Raw genomic sequence first — 23,695 nt, forward strand, 5'->3', positions numbered from 1 at the left:
TGCCCCGCACCCACGTGAAGCGGAATATAAAGGGGGGTGTGAGACTAGAGGGGAGAGTGAATGGCGGAGGACTGAAGGGGGCCCCCCTTCGGGTCCCCGGCCGCCCTGTTCACCCTCGTTCATCCTCCCTTCCCGAAGCTCGCGCTCGGAGGCAGAAGCGGCCGGCGCTTTCGGCTGAGGAGGAGGAGAAGGAGGAATCGCGCCGGGAGGAGCGTCAGGTCCCGTTTTCTTCTCTGGCGTTTTGAATACAGAGAGTACGGTGCAGAAGGAAATTGCACTCGCCTCCTCCGCCCCCTGGTACCCAACACAATGCACCAGCCGCCTGAGTCCACCGCCGCGGCGGCCGCCGCTGCAGACATTAGTGCTAGGAAGATGGCGCACCCGGCAATGTTCCCTCGAAGGGGCAGCGGTAGTGGCAGCGCCTCTGCTCTCAATGCAGCAGGTACCAGCGTTGGTAGTGCTGCCACCACTTCTGAGGATTTTCCGCCTCCGTCGCTGCTCCAGCCGCCGCCTCCTGCAGCATCTTCCACGTCGGGACCACAGCCTCCGCCTCCACAAAGCCTGAACCTCCTTTCTCAGGCTCAGCTGCAGGCACAGCCTCTTGCTCCAGGCGGAACTCAGATGAAAAAGAAAAGTGGCTTCCAGATAACTAGCGTTACTCCAGCTCAGATCTCTGCCAGTATCAGCTCTAACAACAGTATAGCAGAGGACACTGAGAGCTATGACGATCTGGATGAATCCCACACGGAAGATCTCTCTTCTTCCGAAATCCTTGATGTGTCACTTTCCAGGGCTACTGACTTAGGGGAGCCAGAACGCAGCTCCTCAGAAGAGACTCTGAATAACTTCCAGGAAGCTGAGACACCTGGGGCAGTCTCTCCCAACCAGCCCCACCTTCCACAACAGAATGTTGTGATTAATGGGAATGCTCATCCACACCACCTTCATCACCACCATCATATTCATCATGGGCACCACCTTCACCATGGGCACCATCATCCATCCCATGCTGCTGTGGCCAGTGCATCCATTCCTGGAGGGCCACCCTCAAGCCCAGTGTCCAGAAAACTCTCTACAACTGGAAGCTCTGATGGTGTTATGCCAGTTGCACCAGCTTCTGCTGTATCATCGAGTGGCTCACCTGCATCTGTAATGACTAATATCCGTGCACCAAGTACTACAGGCGGTATAGGTATAAATTCTGTTACTGGCGCTAATACAATGAGTAATGTTAACATTGCTGCTGTGAGTAGTTTCAATCCTAATGTGACAAGCAGCATGCTTGGTAATGCTAATATAAGTACAAGCAATATTCCTAGTGCTGCTAGTGTAAGTGTTGGGCCTGGAGTTTCCAGTGGTGTTAACGTGAGTATCTTGAGTGGCATGGGCAATGGTACTGTTTCTTCCTCCACTGTTGTTAACAGTGTTCCTAATGCAGCTGCAGGGATGACTGTGGGATTGGCTTCAAGTCAGCAGCAGCAACAACCAACAGTTAACACATCAAGGTTCAGAGTTGTGAAGTTAGATTCCACTTCTGAGCCTTTTAAAAAAGGTAGATGGACTTGCACTGAATTCTATGAAAAAGAAAATGCTGTACCTGCTACAGAAGGTGTGGTGGTAAATAAAGTGGTGGAGACTGTAAAACAAAACCCGACAGAAGTGACTTCTGAGAGGGAGAGCACTAGTGGGAGTTCAGTGAGCAGTAGTGTCAGCACACTGAGTCACTACACAGAGAGTGTGGGCAGTGGAGAGATGGGAGCCCCTGCTGTGGTGGTGCAGCAGCAGCAACAACAACAACAACCACCACCACCACCACCACAACCAGCTCTTCAAGGTGTGGCCCTCCAACAGATGGATTTCAGTAGCACTGGTCCACAGAGTATTTCTCAGTCACAGATGTCACAAGTACAGTTACAATCTCAAGAACTGAGCTATCAACAAAAGCAGGGTCTTCAACCAGTACCTCTGCAAGCCACTATCAGTGCTGCAACTGGTATTCAGCCATCATCTGTAAATGTGGTTGGTGTAACTTCAGCTTTAGGTCAGCAGCCTTCCATTTCCAGTTTGGCTCAACCCCAACTGCCATATTCTCAGACGGCTCCTCCAGTGCAAACTCCCCTTCCAGGGGCACCACCCCAACAATTACAGTATGGACAACAACAACCAATGGTTTCTACACAAATGGCCCCAGGCCATGTTCAATCAGTGACTCAAAATCCTACTCCAGAATATGTACAGCAGCAGCCAGTTCTTCAAACAGCAATGTCCTCTGGGCAGTCCAGTTCTGCAGGAGTGGGGACAGGAGCAGCAGTGATTCCTGTGGCTCAGCCCCAGGGTATCCAACTGCCAGTCCAGTCCACAGCAGTCCAAGCACAACCTGCAGGGGCATCTGGCCAGCCTGTTGGCCAGGCTCAAACAGCAGTGTCTGCTGTACCTACTGGCACTCAAATTGCAAATATTGGTCAACAGGCAAACATACCTACTGCAGTGCAGCAGCAGCCCTCTACCCAGGTTACACCTTCAGTTATTCAGCAAGGTGCTCCTCCATCTTCACAAGTAGTTCCACCTGCTCAAACTGGGATTATTCATCAGGGAGTTCAAACTAGTGCTTCAAGCCTTCCTCAACAATTGGTTATTACACCCCAGAGTACCTTGTTAACTGTGCCTCCTCAGCCACAAGGAGTAGAACCAATAGCTCAAGGAGTGGTTTCACAGCAGTTGCCCGCAGTTGGTCCTTTGCCCTCTGCTAGTAGTATTTCTGTTACAAATCAGGTTAGTTCAACTGGTCTTTCTGGAATGCATTCTGCCCCAACAAACTTGGTTCCATCACAGAATATAGCACAAGCCCCTGCTACCCAAAATGGTAATTTGGTTCAAAGTGTTAGTCAACCTCCCTTGATAGCGACTAATATAAATTTGCCTTTGGCACAACAGATACCAATAAGTTCTACTCAGTTCTCTACACAATCATTAGCTCAGGCAATTGGAAGCCAAATCGAAGATGCCAGGCGCACAGCGGAGCCCTCCTTAGTTGGCTTACCTCAGACTATCAGTGGTGACAGTGGGGGAGTGTCAGCAGTTTCAGATGGGAGTAGCAGCAGCCTAGCAGCCTCTGCTTCTCTTTTCCCGTTGAAGGTGCTACCGCTGACGACACCCCTGGTGGATGGCGAGGATGAGAGGTAAGATGCCATATTTCTGCAGATGTTCAACAAACTCGAAATTAATCTATTTGGTAGAAATATGTATGCACAAAATTAATGTAAGGTGTTATATTGTTTTTAATTTGGGTGAAAATGCATACTCATGGTAAGTTTTATAGAGCAGGAGTGTTATGGAATGATTTCAGAGTGGATAGGAAATAGTAATATATAAATAAAATTAGTCAGAATAGTTAGGTTGAGCATGTATTCACATTAAAAATAGATTTTGGGGCACCAAGTGGTTTTTATTATTTATAAAATGCTTTTTAGAAGATTAATTATGAAAAAAAAGGCTAAATTCTGTTAACCCACATAATTATTCTTTTGAGTCACTAAAATCCTTGTGATCATCTCTTTGGTGTTACCACATTTGTTCTCCCTTACTAGGCAGCCCTTTTTCAGTTCCACAGTGTTTGATCTTAGACTGTGAAAGATACTGTTACCTGCTTTTCCTAGTCAGACACTGTAGGAAAGATGACCTAATCTGGGTTATATAGATTGCCCACATACTGTAATTGACCAGCTTTTGTAAACTTAATGGTCACTTTATCAGAACAGAAAAGTAATGGGAATCTTAAGTGTTTTTTTGGAGGAGGAAGGCATACACTCTCAAAATAACTCAATTTATCTTTGATGATAGTATGCTGTACATTTTTCCTTTTGCATAGTAGATCAAGGTGGTAGCCATTTTAAAGAATAAGTCTTGCAGGATTGAATTTATACAGACATGAAAATAAGATGTTCTACTAATATCCACCTGTTCCATTACCAAAAATTAAAATGCACAAAACCTAAAATACATTATTAAACCAGCATTTTTTGATTAGATTAGAAATAATGTGCTAGTAACACGAATAAAATTTTATCTGAAGCTCACTGGCTGGAAAATTCATGAAGTCTTTCATATTTCTACAGTGCTTTAAGACCTACTTGTTTTTTTTTTTTTTAAAGGAATGTTCTTTTCACAAATATGTCAGTCTGTGACTAACCTTGATCCAAATATCATAAGAGTTATGAAAAGACTATTTTCACTGGAATTTTGAGTAAGCATGCAAGATATTTAATTATTTTAGTATTAGTTGGAGGGTTTTGAGATTGCAATTCCATCAAACCAGTTGAAGCATTTATATTTCTATACATTTATTTGTGGGGTTCACTTTGGGACAGTCAAGCAATTAATTTAAGAAAAAGAAAAAAAGGCCCAATGTTTGAGGTTTTCTTTTTTTAGTTTAAAAAAGTTGTAAAGACATGGTTAATTGAAACAAATTAAAAATCTTATCTTTCAAGATTTTTTCTTCTAATTGTCATATAATTAAAATCTTGTTATTAACCAAATGTATTCTGCATCCTTGTACTTTAAAAGATAGGTATTTCCTTAATAGTTCTCTTATAGTTATTGTTTAATCTTCAGTTTTATCTTTATCATTCTGATTCTCATCATAATTTTAATTTAAAGATTTACCCCAATTATTAATGTTGGATAGATAAAAAGGACGTGATCTAGACGAAGCTCCTATAGAAACAGGTATTTTGTATACATGCTAAATTTAGAGAAATGAAAGACAACCACACATTATGATTTCAAACCTGCTATAATTTTGTTAATTCCCCTTTGTGATCTCCTGCCTTGACTTTCTTGTCTTTCCCTACTGTTCATAGGGCAATGATAGGGATTTCCAAAACCTGATGTTCCACACCAAGTCAAAGGATGCTGCTTTAAACTAGTTTTTCCCCCCCTCTGGGGATACAGTCCTGGTTTAAAATATGAGCACAAAATTATTTGCTAGATGTTAACTGAGATATAGATTAATTAGGGACAAATTATGTAAAAAAGTTTGGAATAGTAGAAAGAGACAAGAAGAAATGTGATGAAATATTGGCCTAAAAGTAACAAGTTGTTTTCAGAATGTACTCATTTTGAATTTACTATGTATTTGAACTTTTGTTAGTTTATCTAAGTTGAGTCATCAAAACTGGAAAACTTGTTTCAAAGATATCCTTCAAATTCTATAAAATCAGTGTTTCACCTTTAAAAACCTATAAGGTCAGACAGGATTTTATAAAAGTGTGTGTGTGTGTATATGCATATGCCTTTTTTATTGTGTCATTCCAGATAATTTTTTTATTGCTATAGTTTGGAAAAACATGTGTTATTTTATTTAAATTTGCCCTGGGAAGAGGATTTGTGTCACTTGCATGTTTTAGCTTTGTCACCTTTAGTCAGTCATGGGAAAAAGGGTACATTATCATTTTAGTATTATAATGCTAATTATAAATTTTTGGTAGTAGAACAAATGAGAGTGGTTGTTCTCTAATCATCTTTTGTAATAATACTCTAACATTTAGATGTTAAAATGTTCAGTAGACATGTGGAAAGTGTTTTTAGTTGGCTACTGTAAGATTTTAGAAAAATCAATCAAGGCATTAAGATTATGTATCTTTCAAAACATCTTTCTTTCTTTTTTTTTTTTTTTTTCGTACTGGGGATTGAATGCAGGGTCATTCTACCACTGAGCTACATCCCTGTCCCTTTTTATTTTTTATTTTGAGACAGGATCTCACTAAGTTATTGAGGCTGGCCTCAGACTTGTGATCCTCCTGCTTCAGACTCCCCAAGTCACTGGGATTACACACTTGTACAAATGCCTGATCTTCAAAAAGTCACTCTCATTGCAAAGGTCTTGACTTCTCTTAGCTTTTAATGTGAACCATTCTCTTTACAAGAATGGGAAAATGTAGTTATTTCGCTCTGATATATAGTATTTTGTGTTTTGTGATTTGTTACATAGCCTCTTATGTGAAATTGGTCAAACTACTGTTCACCCTTCAAGATTCAACTCAGGTATTTTCTCTGAAGGATTCTTTCCCCAGGAGATGTTGTTTCCTTAGCACTTTTTAATGTTCCTCTATTTAAGCCCTGTATACATTCGATTATAATTGTTTACCAGTCTTTCCCATAAGAGTAGTTCCTTAAGGGCAGGTACTAAATATTTCTTGAACAAATTAATGAGCAGACCTTTCTCTGCTTTTCCAATCGTGATATAAAGTTTATATTGTCATCTTAAGCACACTGTTAGAGATGTAGGTGCATAATAATTTATGCAGAATGGATTAAAATAAATAAAATGACTCCCTAACTTCTTCATTGTTCCTTGAGGTGAATTGATGTATATTTTCTAAATACAGTACTCAATTTATAGTAGGTCTTCAAATATTTATTAAAAAGGAATGAATGTTTTCTTACCTATAATATGTATTTTGCCTACATAGCATCAGTTAAAACCCTTTGTTTGAAGTTTTTTTAAAAGATATATATGTGCAGTTGAAACAAATAGTTTACGTGGTTATCCAAAATAAATAAATGAAAGAGCTTCTGCTCGCTTACTTCCCCAATTTCCTTTCCTAGAAGCACTTTTACCTCTTTTAGATTATTGTGATATTACCTCCTACTCTCTAATATGCTTGTTTAGTAGATACGCAACATAGCTTGATGGTTAGGAGCATGGAGATTCCAGAATTAGACCTTCTAGGTTTGATCCTTCCCCTGTCATTGATTAGTTTTATGTAACTTTGGGTCTCTTAAACTCTGTGTGCCTCAGTTTTCTCATTTTGTAAAGTAGTATGTCTCAGAGTTGTTATAAGAATTAAATGAATTTGGAAAACCCTTAGAATTTTTTCTGACTTTCAATGACCTAAATGAGTGTTTGTTAAATTAAATACTCCTTGCTTTGCTTTTGACTTTCTTACTTCTTGGATAGAAAATGAAGATATGCCCAGTTGGTAATTCTTCTTATAAAGGCTGCTTCTTTCCAATATTATATCACTCTTGATTATTCAATATTCTTGTAAAAGATGACTACTTTTCTCATCCAGAAAATGTCCTGTGGTTGCTTCCCTCTTCCTACCCTATCCCCACGTATGTAGAATGTGGAAATGTTAGGGAGTTCTCCCCTCCTGAGTTTATATTTATCAGTATAATCTGTTTTCTCCAAGTTGCCCCACTCCTCCACTTTTGTATGGTTTGGGCTCTACCTTGCTTCCTCAAACATCTGGTAATTCTTGGTGTGTGCAAGTGCTTAAGTGTAAGAGGACTAGAGAGGTGATGAGAAATTTTCCATGCTGCTTGTAAACTGCAGTGAAGTGGCTGGAGGCAACTGCCTCCCCCCTGCCCCCCACTTAGTTTTTCTCTGTATTTATCACTAATTCTACATTTTATTAGATGTCTTAATGTCGACATCAGGTATTGTTACCAATTTCATTTTCCTGAGGAAGTCTTTCTCATAACCTCCATTCTGGACTGATTGCTTTCTAGGCTTGGTATACAAGTATTGTAGGATTCCCTTCACTTTCTCCTGTGTTTGATTCCTGTTCTCCAGTGACCAGTGTTGTCTTCATTCTTGATTTACTTGATGTTTTAAAATGGCTTCTGTATACTCCGACACTTGTTTAGTTCTTTGGTTAGGTAAAGAATACTAGGTGGGAAAATTATCTTATAGTTTTGTACTGTTGCTTTCTAACATGCAAATTGCTTTTGAGAAACCTAAAGCCATTTTTATTTCTCATCTGTTGTATGTGACCTGTGTGTTTTCCTTTTTCCATTTTTTTTCCCTCTGTCCTCATTTAATAAATTTGTGAAAGCTCTTAAGACTTTGTTTCTGTTCAGAAATTTTACCATGTGCATCTTTCATGGGTCTATGTTCATTTGTGTGGTGCTGCTGAGTATTTGATACGTGTTTTTTCAGTATGGAAACATCTTTTAGTTCTGGGACTTTTTCTTGATGAGAATTGTTGATTACTTTCCATTTTTCTTTCTTCCATTTTCTTAAACTTATTCAGTGGGCCTTCTTGACTGGTCTTCAGATTTTCTGTCTTGCTCTATTTCTATTGAGTTCTCATTTTTCTTATTATATATTTAATTTCCAAGAGCTTTTTTGTTGTTGTTGGTATTTGTTTATTTTTGTGTGTTGTTCTGGTTTGATAAGGATAGTAACTTTTTCTTAGCTTTCTGAGTATATAAATATTAGTGCTCTTTTTGTTTTGTTTTGTTTTTAGTTTTCTGTGTGGTCTGTTTTCTCCAGAGTTTGTTTTTCTTTTTTACTTTGATCTTTATCTTTGGATAGCTGGTAACTGTGTGTAAGAGTAAAGAATTAAAATACTGGTTGGAAATTCTTAGGCTTAGCGAGGCTTGTCAATTGTTGGTTTCACTCTATGGTAACCTGGCTGGGCCATTTGGTTGAGGGATTCCTGATATCATGCATGTATTTCCTCCTAATTGATTAGATGGTTGTAAGAAGACTTTCCTGATCTTGCCTGGAAATGAAGGCCTGTCTTCAAGCATTTTTGGTGGTAGTGGAGGGAGGGGTTTAAGGAGAAATGGAGTAAAAATTTTTAGGGAGTCTTAGCATCCCAAAATACATTTCTTCACTTAACCTTGTTTTCAGTATATTCTCCTACCTTTGCCAGGCTTTCTTGGTCCTGAGATCTTGTGTTTTATTTTCTTTAGACAATATACTTTGGGTTTTTTTGTTTGTTTTGAGTTGGGAGAAAAAGTTGCTATCTGTGGGGTTGGTTACAATCTTCCTTATTTCAGGACCCTTTCCCCTACCCACATCCTGTTTCCTATGAATGTGATACTGCTAATTCCTGAGCCTTTGGGGGATTTTGCAGTATAAATTGGGTTTGTTCTTGGTTTTCTCCACTGTTTGCTGAAGATTTCATTTTCTAGTGTTTGCTAAGTAATTTGTCACTCAACCATCTGTTTTCCAGCTTCTAAATTTTTGTTGCTCTTGTTCCCCACCCCTTTAAAAACTCCTTTTCTGTTTTAGTGGAGCTTTTGGGGGGAAACGGTGGGAAAAACAAAAAAAGGAGATGTATGTTTACTATTGTTACACATCTGTTTCAGTGGTAGAATGCTGTGCTATTAAATGTAAATAATGATCTAATCTTAATAAAGCTATTGCACTAAGATGTGATCTATAATGAGTAGTATACATGAATTTTAACAGTGGAATTGCTTAGCTAAATCCATCATTAATAAGGATAGTGCATAACTCAGTATTCTATTCATAGATGATTAACAATGTTAGATTCAGTAAATGTTATACTGAAACACTCAGCCTTGTAAATTAAGTTTTTTTTTCTTATTTTACTAGTGAATAATGAAATTTACTGAGTGTATTAGAGAGGCCAAGTGAGTTGTCTGAGGTTGAGTATATACCAATAAAGCTGAGCTAAAGTTCAAAGCCATCTTTCCAATTCAGAATTTAGTGCCATTTCTACTACTACTAATAAAGCCAGCAAGAAGGCTGTTGACCATAAATAATATTAGAGTGGTTGAACTTGAAAAAAAAGAGCAGGCTTAATTGCTTTAATATAAATGATGGAGTTGTCATGGGACATTATGTTTTCCTATAAACTCTTGTTCAGAAAAAAAAGTGGGTGGGTAAAGTTATCACAGTGGAGTGCCTGCAGCAGGCAGTCAAATGTCAAGTTAATTTGGACATGTTATTTTGAAATTTGTATGAAAATTGTCCTTTTAGGAAAATCATTTAAATTTTCTAGTAATGTAAATTCATTGTTTTTAAACATTGGCTTCAGACTCTCAAAACAAGTAGATGTTGTTTATTGTTTAGAAAGTTTAAAAATATGAAACTACAAAGCATAACCTGTTCTGATGCTGCAGTATCAGAACCCTGGTGGTTGGTTTTTGCTCTGTTACTGTTGTTAAGCTTGTATATGTCATGGTATAATATGCTTTATGGTTCATTAAAACAGCTATATGAGAGGAAATGTTAAAAGCATCTTTACACTATTTGAAAAGGTTAATTTGTACTGAGTTTGAGAGTCTAGATTGAGTAGTTTCCTAGTCTCACAAGTGCTTGAATGCCTTCCTCCCCACCATTTCTTCTTTACCTCTCTTTTTGACCAAGAATTCTTACTTGATTTTTTTTTTTAGTAGAGTCATTAGGCATAATTGACTTTAGTTCCTTCTTGAAAATTCTTTCACTTTCTGTAATAACCTTCTTTGTTTTTTCCCCACCTTTCTGGCCACTTCTCTTTAGTCTCTTTCAGCTTCTTCTCTCTCAGAAACTAATAGTTTCTTTGAATGTCTGAGTCCTCTTCCCACATACTATCTTTTCCCTGTTCCCAAAGCTTTAAAGAGGATCTTAATACTGTGGACTCCTGAATGCATGCCACTAGTCTAGCCTTTTCTTCTTACCTTTGGATTTACAGTCATCTGTCTTTTAAACATCTCCACATTCTCCTCAGCCTCTCACTCTCAACAGGTAGTAAATTTATCCCTTAATTACCTAACCCATCACGTATTCTGCTTTAGTCTTCATTTCTCTCTCTCCCTCTCTCTCTTTCTATTTTATTTTGAGGGACTTGTGTTGTTCAGTCTGGCCCCAGCTTGCCTCAGCCTTGGGTGTAGCTGGGATTACAGTCATGTGCTGACACCCTGGGCTAGTTGTCTTTATTTTGAACATCAGATTTCACTTTAGAAACCCGAGAGTCATTCTTCATAACCTCTTTACCTCAACTTCCATAGTCTGACCATTTCTTCAAATTCATCTTGAATTTACCTTTCTTCCATCCCTACTGCCACAACTCTAGTCTGGGGTAACAGTAGCTCTCACTTAAAAGTACTGTGTGCACATATGCGTGTAATAGCTTCTTCATCAAGTCGGCTACATACATTTTGCCTTTTTCTAATATAATTAGCATTAGAATTGTTATAGTAATATAGTATGTTGCTGTCAGAATGATAGAATGAAATATATTTTTAATTGGGAGATTGAGCCTAGGGGTGCTTTACCACTGAGCTATCCCCAGCCTTTTTTTTTTTTTTTTCCTCTCCCACATTTTTGAGAAAGTATCTTGCTAAGTTGCCTGGACTGACCTTGAACTTGTGATTCTTCTGAGTCACTAGTGTAGGTGTGTGCCACCACAGCTGGCTGAAAATGATAGGCGTAGAGTGGAAATCTCTTCCATGTAACTCACTTGCTCAAGTCCCCTTGAAGGCTTGCCATTTGTTTCAAGGTAATTACCTTCTATTTCTGTTTATTCCTGTTTTCATATTGTGCCATTTTTCTCCATTCTACAGTCCAGTTGCTCTTGACCTTTTTTCAGAAAGCTGCTCACCTTGCCTCCTCCTAGATCTTTATACATGCTGTTCATTAGCCAGGACATTCCCCTATGCCATCTCCCATTCCTGTTTAAAGCTTAACTATCACTTTTTGAGAAGACTCAGGATATAGCAATTCAAACTTAGGTTCACATTAAAGGTTCCTTATTCTTTTCCTTTTTAATGCTATTACTATTTGTAATAGTAATATTTGTAGTGTGTTTTTTTTTTTTTTTTTTGCGGTATCTGATTATTTTCAGCTGCATGAATCGGGATGTTTGCTTTGCTACTACAGGCCCAAAACCTATGCCAGTGCTTAATATATAGTAGATACTCAGCAAAACCTGGATTAATAAAGAAAATAATTGTTACTATTGTCATAAGAAAATCAGGGAAACATCCAACAAAAGAAAAGCAAGGGAAACATCCCTTTAAAAAGATTATCCCAATCTTTTGAAAGATAAGTTCTTTATAAATGATCCTATAATACCATCATTTTCCCCTTTAATAGAGATGACTGAGAATAAATTGATTTATTTTTTGCTGTTTGTGAGCCAAAAAAAAAAAAAATGATGCTTAGTTGGATATTTTTAATAAGAATTTTGTTTTATATTTATTTTTTATTTATTTATGCTTATGCCGATAAAATTTCTTTAACTTGAATGAAATTAGAAATTCATTTATTTAAAGATTGGAATTAGTAATCTTTCTGCTTTTGACTGTAGCCATTTCACATAATGACTTTTTTCATTACTGTTTATGTTTATTAATATATTCTAAACATAATGATTCTTAAATATCTTAAGTACTGCCTTGGGAGTCCTTTGATGCAGTTTCAGCTGTTGATAATAAAATTTATTAAAAATATAAATACTTAATCTTGTAAAATAAAACTTAATTTTTTTTAAACAGTTTAGTTAAACATTCAGTAATTGTTTAAATTTTTTGAAATCTGTTTTACTTATGGTCATTTTAGTAACTTGTTAAACTAGTAAGTTAGGTATTTTACAAAAGTATCATGAAAAAGGTGATCAGAATTACCACTAAACTTTATTGATTATCTTTGGATACTAAACTTCACTTTTAAGGTTGGAATAGTTAAAACAGAAGGGAAAATGATATTGTCATGCAGCTATCATCAGAGGCTAGTTCTGAGAGTCTTGTTTGTGGACATGTTAGGATTAAATCTGGTAGCTTGGTATAAAATAGCTGATTGGGAGGTTTATTATGACTCGATTTTTTTTTAAGGATTAATTTTAGATCATGGTGCGTGGTATTGGCTTAATCCATGGAACCATAGAGTGAAGGGTTCCTCTGAACTTCATGTAGTTAAGACAGATGAGATAGCTAGCATCTTGTTTTTCCAGGCTTTCTAGATTGTTTTTGTAATATCAGCTGACTACTTAGGTTGAGGAACTTTTGATGTCCTGTGTATATTCCTGTGTATTCTTTTTTGAGTGAATTATAGTTTGATTTATAAAATTGCTGATTGTTGATAAAACTTAATTCTCACCTCATCTAGTTATATGATTCCTTTAAGTCTTTTTGAGTGTATTCACAGGGTAACATAGCATACTGACTAGTTAGGTATGCTTCAGAGGTATAAACATGGTTGAAATACTATCTAGATGTATATACATATGTAATTTGCTCTATTACACATGTATATTTTTAGTTCTGGTAGTAATAACACTAGTTTTGCATGATTTCTCTGGATTGTTTTTTAACAAAACATTTTGAAGTAGATTATGTCCTCTTGAGTCCCAGCAGTCTTGAAGGTGATAGGATATTTTTGTTCAAGTTTGATAGAAGAAGAGACTCAGGTTTGTTTATTCAGTCTATAATTAAATGACAAGTTCCTACTAGGTGCTATGTGCCGTTTAACTTGTTTGTAGACTATTAACAATTTAGCAATAGTAAAAGTAGTAGGAATAGTGATAATAAAGAATAAAATGGTCGAAAATGATATTGCTTGCTATTCTTCAAATTGTTCTAAGCATTTATATATATTAACCTATTTAATTTTCAGAGCATCCTTATTAGTTGTGTCATTATTATCACCATTTTATAGGTGAGGAAACTGAGGATAAAGTGATTAAGTATCTTATTCAAAGTCACATAGCTATTAAGTAGGAGCTGGGATTTAAATCCAAGCATTCTTATTCTGGAGTCTGTGCTCATAATGACTTTGCTCTTTTGTCTCTGTAGCATATGATCAGAACCAGGATGTTCTGTTTCCTTAAGTCAGTTTAAGTGCTTTGGGAAGCACTGGGAACTGAAGTGAACTTAAACTATTCTCTGTTACTGTGGTAGAATACCCGAGACTGGGTAATTTATAAAGAGAAGAGGCGGGGGGGNGGGGGGGGGGGGGGGGGGGGGGGGGGGGGGGGGGGGGGGGGGGGGGGGGGGGGGGGGGGGGGGGGGGGGGGGGGGTTTGGACTCATGGGCCTGAAGTCTGGGAAATCTAAGATCAACAACTGCATCTGGTGAGGGCCTGGTGCTGCTTCAACTCATGGTGGAAAGCAGAAGGGCAAACAGGTACAAAGGGGTAAAACAGGAGGGGCAGTTTTACTTTGTAACAACCCATTCTTGTGATAACTAACCAGGGAGAAAGGCATTAATCTTTCTTCATGATCTGATCTCATCACTCTTAGAGTTTCTGCTTCTCAACACTGTCACACTGGTCATCAGATTTCAACATGAGTTTTGGAGGGGAAAACCAAATTCAAACTGTAGCATACAGATATTTCTGAAGTCATTATATTCTCAAAATACTTGTTCTTGTAGTTCATAAGGTGATGTTAGGCTTATTTCTATACTCAAGTATATAAGCTCCACAAGAACAATGCACTTACCTGCTATGCAGTATAGCAACTATTTACATATCATTTACATTTTATTAGGTATTACAAATAAGCTAGACATGATTTGGAGTATCCAGGAGGTGTGTGTGGGCTGAATGTAGATACTCAGGTCTTGGTATCTGCAGTAGGGTCCTACAACTCCCGTGGACACTGAGGGAGTACAGTAAATAGATTGTCATTGCCAGTCTCTCCTAGGAAGGGAAAAGGGGAGGTATTATTTCTAACTATTCACTAGGAATTCCTAGGTCTACCACAAAGGAAGTAATGTAGATCTCAAATTATTTGAAATATGGAAGTATTAAATTATCATTAAAATGTGGGTGAATTGATAATTTTATTGATACTTACAGTGCCATAAAACTTTTATTTCTTTCTTCATAAATGCCTTTTTTTCACTTTGTTATTTTAAAAACATAAGGATCTATATGTGCATATCTTAAGTTATGCAGAAAGGAATATACTTTCTAAATTTTATTTTAAAACATTTCTCTGTAAGCTGCTTTAAATATTTTAAGGAATGACTTGGGATAGAAATTCAATACATGGGAAAAGTACGACAAAGTAGGAAGTGATTAGGAGAGATACTAGTAGAGCAATATTGAGAGTCAGAGAAGGTTTAGGATCACATGCTTGAGGAGGAGACATTTGAGAGTAAAGTTTGATAGCACCGAGGATTAGTAAGTTATTGTAGTGAGAAAACAAAAAAAAAAGTATAAGGAGTGTTTACAGGAAAGAATATAAGACATCATCTAAGTTAGTGGGAGATGGAATACGAAGTATAAGGCTAACTTCGAAAAGCCTATGTAGTTCTCTGGTAGGGTACTTGGTTAACATGCATGAGGCTGTGGGTTCAGTCCCTAACAGTGGTGAGGAAAGGGAGGGAAAACAAAAGCCTTAGAGGTAAGATTGAGAGGTCTGGACTTTATTGTACATGGAATCATGGAATGGAGATTGGTTCCTTTGTTTTGTGCTATGTAATGGCCTGAGCAGTGCTGTGTTTTAGGAAAAATCTAGTTCTATATGGAATGCCTCATTTGCTTCCTTTCTGGAATGGAGAATGGGGTATGAGAAACTCAGTAAATCCTTTTTCCTCAGTCAGTGATGGACATGGAGGCACATTCACTTTGTTGAATCTGAGGTAATGGTTTGAATTGGTGACTTTGGCCTCATTAAGGAAAGTAAAGGGTAAGGAACCAGTTCACAGGCGGTAACATTGTTCTTATCTAGAGGTTAAACGCTGTTAACCTAATTCGTTGGAGCACAGCTCTGGAAAATAAGGGCCTCAAAAAGTGCTTAAGGGGCTAGGGATGTAGCTTAGTGGTAGATTGCTGGCCTAGGATGTATGAGGCCCTGGGTTCAGTCCCTAGCACTGCAAAAGGAGGAGGAAAATAAAATGGCTTGAAATTGCTGTCTCAAAATAAAGCTGTGTGGAACCTCCTGCTCTCCCCCCTGCCATTTTTTTTGCATAGCATTTCTCTGATCCTTTTCTGAACTTTCTTTTTTCATTTTTAACATTTGTCTTACATTTGCTAGCTTATCATCTTAGGGATAAAGATGATGAGAGGGAAAAGAAATGGAATTCTGAAGTACTTTAGGTGACATCAGGAAACTAGTAGCATATATAGTCTGATATGAAGTTAGGTGTTAGACACTTTAAGGACACTTCAAAGAACTGTATGCTATTGAATGTTTACTAGTTGAAAGCTAGATGATGTTTGGTTTGTTCTTTCCAGGATGTATGGATATCAAGAATAAATTCCAATAATGTTAATTACCGAGCCATGGATAAGTATGAAGAAACTGTTTTAGTTGTATTTTCCTCCACAGTAGCATTTAACCATAGATGAATCACTTCACTTGTCTGTATTGTATTTTTCCCATTCTAAATATGACAAATGCTTCACATTTTCCTAGCTTTTAAGGTAGTAAGGTTATTCCATTGGATATTTATAAATGTATATTATAAATAAAAGCTAGATTTCTACCTACAGAAATTACAAAGAATATTTGTAGTAATATTCAATAGTAAAATTAGACATCCCTAATAGATGCTATGATTTAATATTATTAATTGAGATGAGGTCTTCCTTTGTTCCCCAGGCTGGCCTCAAACTTAACAATATTCCTGGCACAGCTTCCCAGGTAGCTGGGATTACATGTGTGTGACACTGTACCCAGCTCTAATTTTAAGTAATTATTAACCATGATTTTTATTTTTAGTTAAGTTTCTGATGAATAAATGACCTATCGTTTATTACCTGTTCTGCATAGGATTTTGTAGGTAGTTTCTGATGTAGATACTTTGTTATAATTATTTTCTTTGAAATTGCCATTTTTAGCATATTAAATCAAAAACTATATCAAGGGAAACTGATGTCTCTCATGTTTTTAATCCTTTTTAGAGAACTGGACAGACAACCCAATTTCTTCTAAGGAAGTTTTTATTGATGCTTAATATTACATTAATTTTGTTTTCTTGATTGTGTTTTCTATATAATTTTGTTATGGTATTTTTTGACAGCTATTCTTTTTGTTGAGGAAGTAGTCCCATGTTTTAAAGGGAAAAACTGTTGCTTTTTGAAACTGGTGTTCAGCTAACTTTTAAGTTATTGTAGTAAGTAAATTTATTTTTAAAAATGTGCTGCTTTGTAAGTTATCTTTTTTGCTTGATTATTATAGTGTTCTGAACTGCTCAGATGCTGATAACCCATCCACTGACTCTTTCCTTTTCCTCTTTTCAGGCTTTTTTTGAGATGGGGGAGCTATAATTTACCTACATTTTTCTTTTAGAAACAAGCAAGGTGCCATGTTTTTAGTTGTTGCTCTATTTTTTTGTAAAATCTTGAAATAATGGATTTGGCCGATTCCCAAGCTGTTCATCTTCATTGTGTATTATTTTCTTCCATGGGAATCCACCAAATATCAGTTATTTTCCGAAATGACAGCGAAATGTGTATTTGTACAACTGATATATTCTATTATTAGGAATTTGATGAATTTTGAGGTTCCATGCAGGAAGGGTGGGTTCAGAATGAGAATATGGTAATGAGAATTTATAATATGCCATACTGGTTTTCTACTTTTATCTATTTCCCTGGAACTCATAATAATGAAAACCCATGATATCACATACTGATTTTTTTAAGGAAAACATTTAATGCTTATTGAAGTTGTATAGTATTTGAATTAGCAACCAGATTGACTCCTTTCTTTTGTAAATTTATACTAAGATTAATAATAAATTCATGTGGGACCTGAGAGGCCTAAGAGGGGATGTTTCTAAGATTTCTTTTATAGTTTTAAAGTGAAGTTAAGATGATTTGGTTACATAACTACTAAGTGGTGGAGCTGTATTAGTATTTCATTAGGCAGTTTGATTCTTAAGCTTGCACTTTTGACTACCTTTTGCAGATATCCCATGTCCATTGATAAGTAGTCTTTACCCTAAGAGCATGGAGGTATTTGACCCTATAGTCTTCAGTAATTCCTTGGGGTGCTATTTTATAGAGTTCTCTGGTGATTGATGTTTCTGGTGATGATTTTTTAATTTCAATTATAATTTGTTTTCTTAGTACATTTTCTAGGCAGTTTATACCCCCAGATGGTTAAATTTCCAAATTTATTGTTTAAGTGTAAACTTTAAATTTGGAGAATTTGCTGAAATAGAATCAAGTTCAAGAAGAATAGATAACTGTAAGGACCCCAGTTTTATGACACGAACTATCAATAAATCAGGTTAGTAGCCTTCTGTTGGTCTCAGTTTTTATCATAAGCTGTCCATACTTAAGACATTTTCTTTAAGCTTGGTGTCGTCAAATTACATTAAAATATTTTAAAAAGCAGAAACCTTGGCTGGGGGAAATAGCTCAGTTGGTAAGAGTGCTTGCCTCACATGCATAAGGCCCTGGATTCAACCTCCAGGGGGGAAAAAAAAATCCCCCCCCCCCAAAAAAAACCTTTAATTAGTTGAATCATAATAGCACATTTTATGACTCAGATCTTTAATTTTGAGTTGTTACAGTTTATATTCACATCACATGCTTGTTATTGGAACAAGAAAGTGCTAATTTATATGAATGCTTTAATATTCAGTTGAAAAATAGGATTTGCCTTGACTTTTTGCTCATTATCCTGGAAGGGTAAATTTATTTATTTTTTTTCTCTAAGATAATTGCATCAGGTATTCTATTCTAGATTTTTACAGTAGAGCTCCTTTCTTTCATTTTCATTGTTTTTCCTGATTCATTTATAAACATTGAGGTTATTGAAAGAAGCAGTTAGATCTTTTCTGTTAACTATAATGCAAAAAAAAAAATCTATCTTAAAAGATATAGTAGCTTTGCTTATCATTTAATAGTAATATGGTATGTCTTATTTACATGTTTAATAATTTTTACTTTCCACTAATATAAAATAGCCAAAAGCCAGTAAATTTTTTTTTAACTTCTGATACAAGTTGATTGCATTTCTAACATTGTATTTATTGAGTTTGTTTTCGACAACCTAAAATTGCTATTCTCCTCAATACACAGGCAGTTGCAGAAAAGTGAGACTGTTTTAACTGAGTTACCTTTTGCAAAATGGGCAGGCTGAGACTCACTTTGTTTTTTTTTTTTTTTTTTTAAGAATTTCAGTAATCTTTCTAGTTCTAGTCTGATTCTTAGTCTGAGGATCATCTACAAGTGGCTTATTAGAAGTTGTTCCAATATGTAAAAACAAAAGCTTTTAACAGGTGGATACTTTGGCCTAACAAATTCAAATTGTGCTATATTGAGCTTATGAATATGGGACTTAAATACTCTTAGACTCTTTTAAAAGCTGAACATATGAGTAGGGCAGAAAAACTAAGAGAAGTAGAAAGGGAGTAGAAGATCTTAAAAGCAGCAGAAAGGAAAGAGGTGGATTGATAATTTGTTAAACAATTGGTATAGTCCCTCATTGACTGTAAATTTATCAATATAAATTATTTTAGCAAAAGCACCTGAATTAATTCAAGAAATTGTTTGTTAGTCTGGAAGACTATTTATAATACTTCTGCTATTTTCTGTTACTGTGATGGAGTATTTATTCTGGAAATATTTATTGAATGAATGTTATATACCCAGTACTTACGAGAGGTACTGAGGATACAAAAAAAAAAGGACATGGTTTTGGCCTTCAAAGTTTTAATACCTTGAAGAAACATCATAAGATCTTGGTATGCCTTCTGAATAATCCAAATTAAGTTATAATTATTACTCAGTATATGGCATATATAATAGCTTATCTATTCAGATTAATTGATTGAACCAAGCTGTAGATTAATGAGCATAGAGCATAATGAGGTAGAATTTAATAAGCATTAGCTTTGCTGTCAGACCTGGTATAATCTTATTTCTTCTACCTCTTCATTGTGTCGCCTTCGTAAACGAGTTAAACTTTCTAGCCTGATTTCCTTATCTGTTATGTGGGAATACTACCCCCTTGCACTATTTGGGAGGATCAAAAGAGACAAGATGTGTAATTCACTTAGTTCAGTTATTCTTGGTAGTTCCTGTCAATGGTGGCTGCTCTTATTGTGTTAAAGAAGAGTGGTTCTTTTCTTCAGCACCATAAATTAAATGGAAAGATTGCCTAAATGTTCAAAGACTCCTAAATGAGTGATTCTGTGTCTTTGTGATATTTTTATATAGCCTTTCTTAGCTGGAATTCCATAAGATAATTAATCTGCATAGAAAAAGAGTGGCTACTTTCTCACTTAAAAATAGATATATCTAGGACCATCATTCAAGATGCATAAAAGAAAAGTGAATTCATTACATACAGTGGAGGTATTAGGAATTAATTCTTTTGCCAAATTCCATGCTGCTGGGGCTGTACTATATCTATTTGAAAATTACTTTGAAATTTTTAAATTCAAAAAACAAAAGTTTATACCTTTCCTCTTTTTCTTAATGGGGAACAGGGTACTTAGAAGAGTGTCACATAGCAGTTTGTTAATGTTTCAGAATAGAACCATTGCCTGAATCAAGTGATTTTCAAACTTTTTCATTCTAAAGATTGTTTTAGATGGGCATAATGCCTTGAAGACCATCTGTTCCATGCTTAGTCCCATATGGGACTGAAAACTATCTCCTTAGAATGAATGGGATTAATCAGTTTGTTTTTAATAAGATAATGAGTCAGTATCTGGTATTTAAATTTCAAAAATTCATTGAACTGGATTTTGAAATTGAGTATAAAGTTTCAAAACTGGTATTTCTGTAATACTGGTTCTTCAAGGGGGAAAAATGTTCTAGAGCTCAGAAATTATTATGCATTATCTTTGAGGTTGACACATTAGTTTATTGAAGACTAAGAGATTCTGCAAAGACACAGACAATTTTATTTTGTTGACTCCTACTTTTTTCATCACATAACAGCTATTTCTGACTCAGAGAACTAGTGTTCCTTAAAACACACATTGGGAAATGTTAATTTATTTCATTTTATATATGAAATGTCCTGAGTCATGTAGTCAAGTGATGGCAGGCCTCAATTGAGCCCATCTTTACATTTGTTATTTCACTATAACAGTTCCTTTTCTGTTTACCTCCCTGTATTTTGTAAGTGTATAGTTCATATTAGAAGTAAAAGTATAATTGTTATCATATGAGAGTGTACCAAGCAGACATCTGGCAGACATTTAGAAACATGTTTTGAAAAGTACAGCATTGCCATATTTGCAGGCATAGCTAATTGGCCCTGTCTTTGTAAATGGTTTGTAGTTGTTAGGGATAGACTTTATATGTGATAGTATATTCCTGAGGGAAATCTGTAAATAGGTTAGAAGGAACTAGCTTAACATGATAAATTATTCTAAGATAGGGAAACTAAATCCAAGTTTGTTTTATGCTCCAATTGTCACCAGTATAGAATGTTCTACTATCTTCACTTTCTGTGTTTCTTATGTTAGACAGTTAAATCTTGTTATCATTAGCTTATAAAGGAGCCAGTTGAATCTTCTTTGTCTACTATTTATTTGTTATGTATGCTTATTTAAGAAATGGATTATGAGAGGAGTACACAAGGGTATGTCAAAATCTGAGGAGAAAAATTGAAAAATTAGTCCTATGGGGACTAAAATATTTATTACAGGTGAAAATGATGATTATTTGAGATGTTTCTGAATATGTACTGGTAATTATGGAAGGAATTCTTGGCTTATTTGGGAATGTCTTTTAAGATGAGCTATCATAAAACTACAGAAGTTGTAAAAGTACTAGCTCAATTCAAATTTTGAAGAGGAATGAAAAGAGTTTTTTTTTTTCCCTCATTAGAAATACCATAAATATGGCATTATATCTGACTAATCAGTGACTTACTAAAACCTGTGAAGGAAAATGTATTAGGCTCATTTTTCAGTGGAAGCATATCCACATGTGAAGATCTTTGATTGTTAAGAATGTGAGCTGAGCTCTGTGATTCACACCCTAATCACAGCAGCTCAGAAGGCTGAGGCAGGAGGATCATGAGTTCAAAGCCAGTCTCAGCAACTTAGCAAGGCCATAAGTAACTCAATGAGATCCTGTCTTTAAGTAAAATACAAAAAAAAAAAAAGAAAAGAATCTGAGTTCTCCTTGTATTGGCGCTTGAAAGGGCTTACACCGTAATCAGTTGTGAATTGTACAGTTTTTCTGATAGCCGCAGTGCAATGTTAACTGAACTCCATGTCTTTCTTACATTAAATCATATTTCTTAAGTTGTTAGTTTGGTGGTAATGATCTGTTTTCTTTATATGTTTTCACCATTTCTTTTTTGGCAGTATTTTCCCTTTCAGACATGGATTGTAACTATCAAAAATTTTTTCCTGAAATGTTTGGAAAGTAGAAACAGCTATGAGAACTGTGAATAGTTAGTGCAGACACCAGGATTAAGTTTCTGCAGGATTTAAATTTGGAATATAAAGTTGGAAATTTGTAATAATTCTGATTTGTAGTCTCATTGTCATGTAGAAATTAACTACCTGTTACATAGTTGAGAGACACAGGATTTCTTAATTTCTGATAGTTTGCTGACATGATTTCTAAGGTTCAGGATGCACTCTCTCAGCCTGACATTTTTATCACCTTCTTTGTCACCTGAGGCTCAATTGCTACAAAATTACAATAGAATAAACTAAAAGATGCATTTGTAAATAACTTTGTTATTTAAGACATGTGTTCTATTTTATTGATTAAAGGAAAGTACCAAGTAGAAAGCATCTATTCTTATCTAGTATATTAAGTGCTAATATCATTTATATTGATTTTTTCCCCCTTAGGCTCAAATTAAGATGAGGAAATTGATAACATTCTTTTGATCTTTATACACAGAATAAGAAGTAGATATGTGATAGAATAATCAAAATAATAATTAAAATATATTACAATTTAGGTCAACCACAGCCTTCATATATAATGTTATTTATTCTGGAACAAACTGAAGACTTTTCTGGATGTCAGAGTTGTCTTTCAATCCAATTTATTATTTCCAGATTATTATTGTAATTATAACAGAAATGATGACTTACACTATGATTATATTTACATTAAGACAATAAAATTTATTAATCTTTATAACATTCTCCTACATTAAAAAATTAATCTTTATATTAGTAAACAAACTAGATCCTGGTTTGAAAAAAAAAGTTCAGTATCTTTCTTTTTGTAGATATTTTAAAATGAGGTGGTTTTCTTATTACTATTTTCACATACTTTCAGATGTAAGCTTTTCAGGTTCACTTGAAACATCTCTTACTAGATTGTTTATTTTCCTGATACTAAGTTGTTAAATTTTGTTACATTTTATTTGCAAATTTTATTGCCTTGTCAAACTTGGATAGGTTGAAAGAAATGGCAAAGCCATTATTCTGAAAGTGTCAACTGATCTGTTTAATGAGATAGAAGGAAAGAATTTCAGATTCTACTTAAAACAATGTATTTATTCTAGCATTTTCATCATATACTAAGAATTTAAAAAGAAGTGCTTAATTGTTAATCAAAATAATATGATTTGGAAATGTATATATATTAATTATACTCAGGATTCTGTAGTCAAACTAGTTTTGAATTTCTTCAACTTTCTAGATGTGTGATCTTCATTACTTTGTGCCTTAGTTTCCTTTTAGTGAAGTTGTGATGATGCTAATAATACTGCATATATTATAGGGTTATTGTGAGGATTGAGTGAGTCAGCATATATAAAATGTTTAATCCATCACTTGGGATATATTGAGCTCTCAATAAATATTTTAAAATAAAAAGTCATGAATATTTAAACCAACTTTATGAGAAAATGCAAATTATTTGGGAGTTTCATTTTTTGAGTTTTAGTTTAAAACAAAATAATGAATACTTATAGCATAAAACTATTTCTTATGGAAATTTTAAAGAAAAACCATCAGAAAGTTTTCATTTTTAATAATGTAGAAATAAAAATTCATACATAATGTAAGTTGGAAAAACTTTTTAAGTTTTATTCACCTGTTCTGTCATATTCTTGCTATA

At 35.4% G+C, this 23,695-nt stretch overlaps 1 protein-coding gene across 9 annotated transcripts in view; it reads left to right on the top strand.

Moving 5' to 3' along the window:
- The first annotated feature begins 6 nt into the window (after positions 1 to 6).
- The window catches only part of Tsc22d1 (TSC22 domain family member 1), a 114,303-nt gene continuing 90,614 nt past the window's right edge, over positions 7 to 23,695 (top strand). For 6 of the 9 annotated variants that reach the window (XR_001503389.2, XR_001503390.2, XM_048800946.1 and 3 more), the window contains exon 1: positions 7 to 3,179. Coding sequence is in view for 6 of the 9 variants with exons in the window: in XM_048800946.1 (XP_048656903.1) it covers positions 310 to 3,179 (2,870 nt within the window). In the remaining 3 variants the exon portion in view is untranslated. The remainder of the gene's footprint in view (positions 3,180 to 23,695) is intronic. The other 3 variants (XR_007346809.1, XM_048800950.1, XM_048800951.1) reach the window with 1 other exon arrangement.

This window comes from Marmota marmota, unplaced genomic scaffold, assembly GCF_001458135.2.
Source record: "Marmota marmota marmota unplaced genomic scaffold, marMar, whole genome shotgun sequence".
Taxonomy (NCBI): Eukaryota; Metazoa; Chordata; class Mammalia; order Rodentia; family Sciuridae; genus Marmota; species Marmota marmota.